Here is an 8,505-nt window from a genome sequence, read left to right on the forward strand (position 1 = left end):
CTATGACGTTTTCGTCTTGCGTTGTTTTCTCCGCGACGTTTTCCTCCGCAATGTTTTCGGCTGACACCATGTTTACGAGTAACTTTTTAACAGAAGGAACAACGTACATCAATAAATTATGTGAAAAAAAAGACTGAAATACTTTCTATATTTATTCGCAGTGTGTTTATAATTGCTGGAAACTAGAGTGCATTAGATTCTATATCTGAATAAGGTTTTCTCCCGCCTCCACTTCACCTAATATTAATAATGTTACGTAACAGGGTATTGCTAATCTTTGAATAGAAAATTTATTTCATTAATTTACAGAAATATTGAGGATGTGAAACATCAGTTTGTGCTGACTTTCAATTTCAGGTAGTTTGATGCCGTAATATGTATGCTGTATTCACATTACTAATAGCTGAAATTATAAATTTAATCCTGTTCTCATAAGTTTAGGAAACATGTATAGCTGAATAACAAATATAAATGAAAGTTACATATTTCTGAGTGTATATTACATTTCTTTCATCGAAGTTACATTAAATAATAATTGATATAAATATTATATCTAATGGACCTTTCATAATACTTACATCATAAGCTAATAAGTCCTGTTAATATATAATCTATAAAATGAAACAATGTGCTGTAAATAGCAATACCATTCAAGAAATATTGGTTTCTTCCACACGGTGTTTTTCAACACGTGTAGCGTAAATTCGAACCAAATTCTCTTGGAAAGTTTCCCATACAGACATCTCTCCTCTTAGGCAGATAGATATCTCTAGTTTATGTCGCCATAAAGTACTAATCTAAGAAATAGATAATTGGCGTATTTAGATAGACTATCGAAGTTCAGTAAATCCTTAGGTAACAGAAGATAAGGTTTATTGTATATAAAATGAGACAAGTACTAATATTGGCCCACGAGTTTTAAGACTTGAAAAATAAGTAATGCTTAGAAGATAATAAAGTAACAGTTGATTAAATTAAATCTTTATCTAGTGTCTCATAGAAACGTAATATCAGTAGCTTGTGAGTTTTCGAGGTGGAAGCATGTTTTCCAGAAGCGATCAAACAAACGGTCTTTCATTCTTGCTGCATTTCTTAAGAGGAAAATGTTAGATAAATATTATTTTTTCTTTATACGCATGTATAATTTTATACTAAAATGTCATATTTCTATTTAAATGTGTACAGAATATTTGTACATTACGTTCAAAACGCATAAAATGAATAATTCATTAATGTTAATGAAAGGCACACTTCTAGATCATTATTTTCGAATTGCTCTTGTAATTCGAAACCCACAAATAGAACAATCTAAAATACATTCTTAGTTTGAGTTATAAGATTTGATATTTAATTTATGTTCTAATAAATCTTTCTGTGCAGTTCCTGTTCCAGTGTGTGTTGCTACCTGACCCATAAATAGAACAATCTAAAATACATTCTTAGTTTGAGTTATAAGATTTAATATTTAATTTATGTTCTAATAAATCTTTCTGTGCAGTTCGTTCAGATTCAACAACCAAAATCCAAGGTAAGCCACACTGCCCACTACTGTTAACTTATTTTCTCTTCTAAGCTTTAGTCTGTCTGCCATATTTGTTTTATTTTACTCTAGAAGACTGGATGAAAGAAAGGAATTAATTACTCAAAAAAAAAAAAAAAATCACAAATTTACAGTAATGGAAGTTTAGAAAGATATTAGTGTACATTTAGTAAAGAAGTAATAAATTACCAGAAAACTTTTGAAAAAGAAGCTAAAAGAAGAAAAAATAACCGGGCAAAACCCCATGAACTTGTTTTTTACGCATTATCATATTAGAGAACTTAGATTCTGTCAACATTGAAATATTCGAAAATTTATCATCTTACCATAAAATAGAGCTTTTCCATGTTTCCTGGTCAGAAGAAGAAACTGAAAGAAGAGGAAGAAATAGAAGATAATGTAACAACGTGTTTAAGGACTGAAAAGAACTAAATGTAAGGACTTTACTTATCCTGAAAAATGAAGCTTTTTATATAAATATTCCAGAAGGTTTTATGATTGTATTGCAACCGCCACTAGATATAGAAGATGGAAGCCTAATTTACAATTTTTACTGCCTATAAATGAAGAACTGTCAATAAAATAAGAAAATCACGCAATTCTGAAAATTTTTCATAACTACTTTTTTTATATAGCCAATTGGTCTTTTAGCTATTTTAAATATTTTAGTAATTACATTACTGGCAACATATATATATGGAAAAATGAAAATTTTAACTTTCCAAATGTAATATATTCTAGTTGCATACATCACTTGAGGGCAGAGTGATGCAAGTACGCCAGAAATTTATACCCATTACTGAACCACAGAGAATATTATGACTGAAATTATTTTTGATAATTTTGAATACTTTTTTGCGATTTGATGTGATAATTATGAAGAAGAAAGGCTTAGAAAGTGATAAAAAATATATTTATTCTAGAATTCTCTAGAGTGTTGATAATAATTGATTAAATGACTTTCTTAAGCGGACCGTTACTGATACTTTTACTGTAACTGTATAACTCTTTTTCCATGGCTACAAATACACATGTTGTACTGCCAGCTTATGCAATTATCTTATTAATTATCATTTTAAGAAATACTTCAGGGTAACTGTTATATTAACGAAAGTGTAATAGTTTTTCCATTTATTAATATTCTGAGATGAATGATCTGCATTGTAAAAATATTTAAAAATTCATTTATTTCTATTTAGTATTTCTGGTTATCTTTTCTATCGATGAGTGATATAGCGAATTACTTGAAAGTTTAAATATTATAGTTAATTAAACTACTATTAATACTATGCTAGTAATTTAAAATTTTATATTTGAAGACATTTTTTATTTACACATTTTATTCTGTTTCCTGTTTTTATATAGATTACAGGAAAAAATAAACGTTGTCTAGAAATATGTTTACACGTCCAGTTCTCCTCATCATATCCATGCCTGTAATCCTGCCGCTCTGCTTCGCCTTGCCTACGAAGGTAGTCACTGATGTCACTTTTACAGACAAAGCATGGATTTCCAACCATGAGAACTCGATAGAAAGGATACAAAACCGCCAAACTGCATCTAATTTTGGTGTAAGTGGGCCAGTTGCTGCAAGTTTAGCCTTCGTTGGACTAAATTTAGCTTTCATTTCTCTCCTTGTTCCTTTTGTGGTAACCGCTGTCGCTGTTAGTGAGAAGAGAAGCTCTGATGATAGTCTAGAATCGTTACAGACTAAGTGGCGAAATATGCGTCACCTATACAGATCGGAGAATCATGATGCTGATCATTCTTCAAGGTGAGAAGCTCTTTTCCTCATGCTGTATGGTATTTACCTAGCGGTATCAAGTATGCCAATATTTTATTAGCTTTTAAATCTAATTGGAAGTTACTCTTCCCATTCTTACATTAAGATACTGTGAAAATAAATTTCACTGTTTTAAATTTTCAACAGATTTTTTTAACTAAGTTCAATAAAACGCAAACTCATACCCATTTAATTCATGGCTATAATCATTTAATTCATGGTTGAAAATTTCTGCCAGCGAAAAAACGGAAAGTGTTTCAAACTCACCTTCCATTCATTCATTTTCATTATTAGTATATCTTTAATGATTTTTCTTTACAATACTTTACAGCTAATTAATATACTTACATTCGCATTTTCGGGATAAACACAAGAATTATTAATGCATGAAATATTTTTATAATTAAGAGACGGATATAGTGCAACGTACTTACAAGTTACTTATGTAGCGTGGCAGCTTCATTTTTAGTTTTTGTAAGTGATTGCTTAAGACAAAGCTACAAGAAAAAGATCTACAAATTATAAAAATTAATAGAAGAAACAAACTTAGAGGAGAGGAGAACTGAATTTATCACAGAACCCTTACAGTCTCGAAAAACTTTTACGTTTCTGTTTCATAACGAAACGTTTAAATTATTGTTCAAGTGACTCAAGGATTATTTCGTATTGAAATAATGGAAAAATTAAACTTCATTAAAATGCGCTGTCTGAAAAATGAAATTATCTAAAACACAATAACGTGTAGTCTCACTTTCTTTGGTAGCATAAACTAATGAGCTCTAGCAAGACTACAGAGGAATAATCCTCTTGTCTTAAACTGTAGACAGACAAAGTCAGAAGAAGGGTGTAAATAGCCCTTCTAGTTGAACACAAGGAAATAATAATGATTCAACTTGGGTTTACACAAGCTAAACTTTTCTGGCTTAACTTAAGCACGTAAAGTTGAACTACTATCAAATGTAATAGGTTAGCCCAACGGCTCGCAGGATAAAAGTAACTCGCAGGAAAGGCCCTGGCTTGTAGAAAACCGGCGAGACAAGGAAAATGGATAGAAGCACTCCACGCCACATAATCAAATCACCAACAGTCACCGTACAACGTGGCCTGGAATAGGCAGAACAAGCTCTAAAAATAACTTGCATAACCCTCGTTTAAATAGCACTTCTCTCTTCCAGAATCTGAATAAACACTCGCTATCTCATTTATATATTTCTGACATGAAAAGCATGGGTGAAAAGAGAGTGACAGAAAAGCACTAAAACTTCAAATTAACTATTAGTTAAAAATAAATAGATAAAACTCACAAACGTATTTTAAAATTTTACTATTTGCCGAAAAGGACAATGTACAGAAAATCTTTCATTACCCCAGAATGCTATGTAGTATATAGTATTCATATAGTTTTAGTTACAAAGTGATGGATGAAATTTCAAAATTTGTTTAAACGAAATATTGGTCTGAATATTAAAACTGCAAATTGTATTTACTTAAAATCATATGGCATTTATTTGCATGCAAAATACGCTGAAGCTTTGTTAAACAAAGCAAAATACTTTGAAAAAAATATTCCATAAAGGAAACGTTAATCTTACCCCAAATCTAAAGTTTTCTAATAAAAGTTTTCTCTTTTCATATTATAGACTGCTCAATTTTGTTTTTTGCTATAACTTATTTTCATGTTACTATAAATAATATAATTCGTTTAGTGTTTAGTACGAACGAGGTTTGTTCGGATCAATGCATTTTTTGAATGTCATACTTCAGTATTTTAATTAGCTTTTGTTATTAAGTTTGTTATGTTTGTCACAACTAAATTCATCAGATGAAAAATAGGTGAATATACATAATTTATAAAATATATGTGTTCTGACATATTCATGATTATATTTAGTGCTGTTTATTCCTAACGTAAGATTTTCTAATATAGTAATACATATCTTAATTATACATAAAGTCTCTAAAAGTTTTAACTCATTTATATGTGAGCTGAATTTAAGAAAACCTGAGTAAATTAAAAAAAATTCGCCTTGAAAGAAAATATTGTATTTTTCTAGCCTGTTTTGCATTACAATATAGAATAAAGATTGACAGTGTTTACTCTTCATGTTTAAATTCTATCTATGATATAATCTGATGAACAATAGATAGGGCTGATGACACTTTATCTTATCTTTAATTACAAAGGATTATTTTAGTTGTCCTTCTTTCTAATTTTATCTAAGATATCTGATCTCATTTAGGAATCTGGCTTTACAATAATGTTTGTTTTACGGCAAACACTGTAACGAAAAATGCATTTGTAAACACACATTTTTACTATATTTATATGCATATATAATACATGCGTATGTGTATGTGTGTGTGTGTGTGTAGTGACATAAATTTTAGAGAAATAGTCATTCATTCTAAAGATATGTCGAAATATATTGTGCTCATAACGTTTATTTCTTGCCTCCTAGCTCACAATTTCAATAAAAAAGACTATAATTTAGCTTATAATTAATAATTTTGTAGTACGTAGTGTAGTTACTGAATCTGAACTTTATCATAACTTTCCAAATTATTACATTTTCTAGAAAACTACGTAGTTCAAAGAACGCCTTTGTTGCTTTAGGAGCTTCTTCTTTGTAAGCCACTTTTTAAGATACATTTCAAAATACCTACTGCACTTTAAAAATATGATATTTAAAAATGCAAAGTAAAAAATTCGAAATTTTGACGGAAGAGGAGCATATGCAAATTATTTATTTTTATGTTTTAAATGCACATTATTCTTGCCATAATCAGAAAGTTTACTGAGCTAGTAAAGGGTTATCAGATGTCAATAAAATAGTCTTATTTTTAATTTATAGAGCATTTTCGAAGAATCAGGATTTCTTAATCTGCAGCATTGTTTTAAAATACTTCTTGACATTATGAGCAAATGTGAAGAAAAAATTAAACTTTTAAAGAGCTTGTTTTTCCTTCAAAAACATGTTTCCAATCCGAGATATTTGAATTTTGCTTTGTGCATAATGAAAACAGGTTGTTTTAATTAACATTTAATGTATGCTATTTTAATTAATATCTAAAACAAATTCTAATGGCCCATATAAAATACTTTAAATGAAATGTGAATTTTATAAGAAAAATTCCATACTACATAGTTGCATAATTCTTCTCTAATAAAATCCTGGATGATAAAAAATTTTATAGTATTTCTTTTATTTGATAAATGAATTCTAAATAAAAATTGTCGGTTTTTAAATTAAAAGGAAAAAAGAAATAATAAATTAAAAGAATTAAAAGGGAGAAATAAACACAAAATTGCTACACTGAAAATCTTACTATGTTAGTTCTGCCGTAGGGATCATTACTGTTACAAGACCGTCCTGCTCTTGTTTGAAAAATAAAATCAGTGATGCCAATTAATGAGTTGAACAATATTGTTTATAAAATATGGTTGATAGCATCGCTATTATTTCATTCTTATTGTAGCATCTGTTATCCAATAACATGTATAACATTTTTTTCCTGCTTAATTCTGTAATCTGTTTAAAAAAATATATGTATGTATAATTATGATTTCTTAAAAATATTGCAGTACTTTAGCCCAAATATTAACTACATATTTCTTTCTTCAGCGGTAAATTTAGAAAGTAGTTTTTTTTCAGTGTTTTGTAATTTTTGCATTGAATATTAAAAATCATGCGATATTTTTCTGCTTTCATAATGAATTATTGTTAGTTTACAAAACAGAATGTTTCCTATACTATCTTGTTTCTGTGGAGCTATTAACAATAAAAAATGAAAGATTCATTATTCTGCTTCTGGTCTGATGTCCTTTTTATGCTCTGTCTCGTATCTTTTTTATGCTACCAAGCATTTTCAACATCCAGATGCTTTCATAACTGTATGTTCTTATTGTTTTCATTATATCTGATATTTTCCCTCATTAAATAATGTTAAGCTGGAAGTTATTTTTGGATTTATTGTTCAATATTTGTTTTATTCGAAAGTGAAAAAATAGGCACAAAATGGAAATTGTAGCATAATTATATTTACTTGTATAATACTATTGTCTGAAACTAAAGAATTAAAAAAATACTTTCTTTCAACTCAATTTATTAATATTTAAATTAAATTAACATATCTTTCTTTATTTCAGATTTTCCAAAAAGGATGATGAACGAAGAACAATAAATCGAATTAAACCTGCAAACCCGTAACAAACGCGAATGCCGAAGATATTTACAAAATGATAACTATAATTCAACTGTGATTTCCCATTTTAAATGCCCCTGAGAATATGTAATTACGTAAGCTTTTTAATTATGTACCACATGAGTAATAAATGTAAGTTATTTTTTCCGTATTATGACTTTTTTCCTCTTAGATCAACTACAAATTAAACCACAAAGGAAACATTATGAATTAACTCGTTGTTTATAATTCTTTGCTCTAACGTACGCCATCTGAAAATGCTCGAAAGTATGCATACGCATGCCATCTTCATTAAAATAAAACCTTCTCTCCTTTTTGCCCAATCGTCAATACTTTTATCAATATAAGCATAAGTATATTGATTTTAATCTAAATCTGAAGTGCTCATAATATTGAAAATGAGTTAAATAAAATTAAAATTAATCCTAAGAAACGTGTAATACATCGTGTTATTTACTTCTCGATCAAAAAATACATGTACAAAAATACATGGAAGAACTTCCATTTGTATCAAGTGAAAACTCATGTAAATGTAACAGCTTCAAAGAAATATGTGTTCATCTAATAAGTCTATTTAATTTCATTTTAAAAATAAAATCACTTGGATTTTCATATGATATTAATTTCGATTTCTGGAAAAAGAATCGTTGAACGCATAGAAAACATATTATATTTCTAAAATACAAATTCTACGGTCTAAAGTTATAACCCTGTGTTGAAGCTCTTTTATTAGCTAGCTTTATCTGAATCTTTAGTCTATGGAATTTCAATTAAAATTTCAATCAAATTGTAACTGAAATGGTATAATAAATACGTTATAATTAATGTTGTACTTAGATTTAATTCAGTAATATAATATCTATGCTTTTTCGTAGCATTTATATAATGTAAATTATCATGCTGTTTTTCCATCTAATAATAGATAGCATGACTATAATATATTGTACAGAATTTGAATTCCCGTACATATTCGTATACT

At 28.6% G+C, this 8,505-nt stretch overlaps 1 protein-coding gene across 1 annotated transcript; it reads left to right on the forward strand.

The window, feature by feature from the left end:
* Positions 1 to 1,013: 1,013 nt before the first annotated feature.
* LOC118182744 (uncharacterized) lies at positions 1,014 to 7,626 on the forward strand. The gene is made up of 3 exons (XM_035352130.2): positions 1,014 to 1,105; positions 2,906 to 3,314; positions 7,471 to 7,626. Exons 2-3 carry the CDS (start codon positions 2,938 to 2,940, stop codon positions 7,529 to 7,531), a joined length of 438 nt encoding a protein of 145 aa, XP_035208021.1. The 5' UTR covers positions 1,014 to 1,105; positions 2,906 to 2,937; the 3' UTR covers positions 7,532 to 7,626.
* The last annotated feature ends 879 nt before the right edge of the window (positions 7,627 to 8,505 follow it).

This window comes from Stegodyphus dumicola, chromosome X1 (assembly GCF_044657685.1).
Source record: "Stegodyphus dumicola isolate Sdum_Otavi_A_Nest chromosome X1, ASM4465768v1".
NCBI classification, from domain to species: domain Eukaryota; kingdom Metazoa; phylum Arthropoda; class Arachnida; order Araneae; family Eresidae; genus Stegodyphus; species Stegodyphus dumicola.

Excerpts from the sequence above, each read along its gene's own strand:
- LOC118182744 (XM_035352130.2), top strand. The coding sequence starts at position 2,938 with ATGTTTACACGTCCAGTTCTCCTCATCATATCCATGCCTGTAATCCTG. Across the intron at positions 3,315-7,470 it reads GATGCTGATCATTCTTCAAG|ATTTTCCAAAAAGGATGATG; the intron begins GTGAGAAGCTCT and ends TCTTTATTTCAG.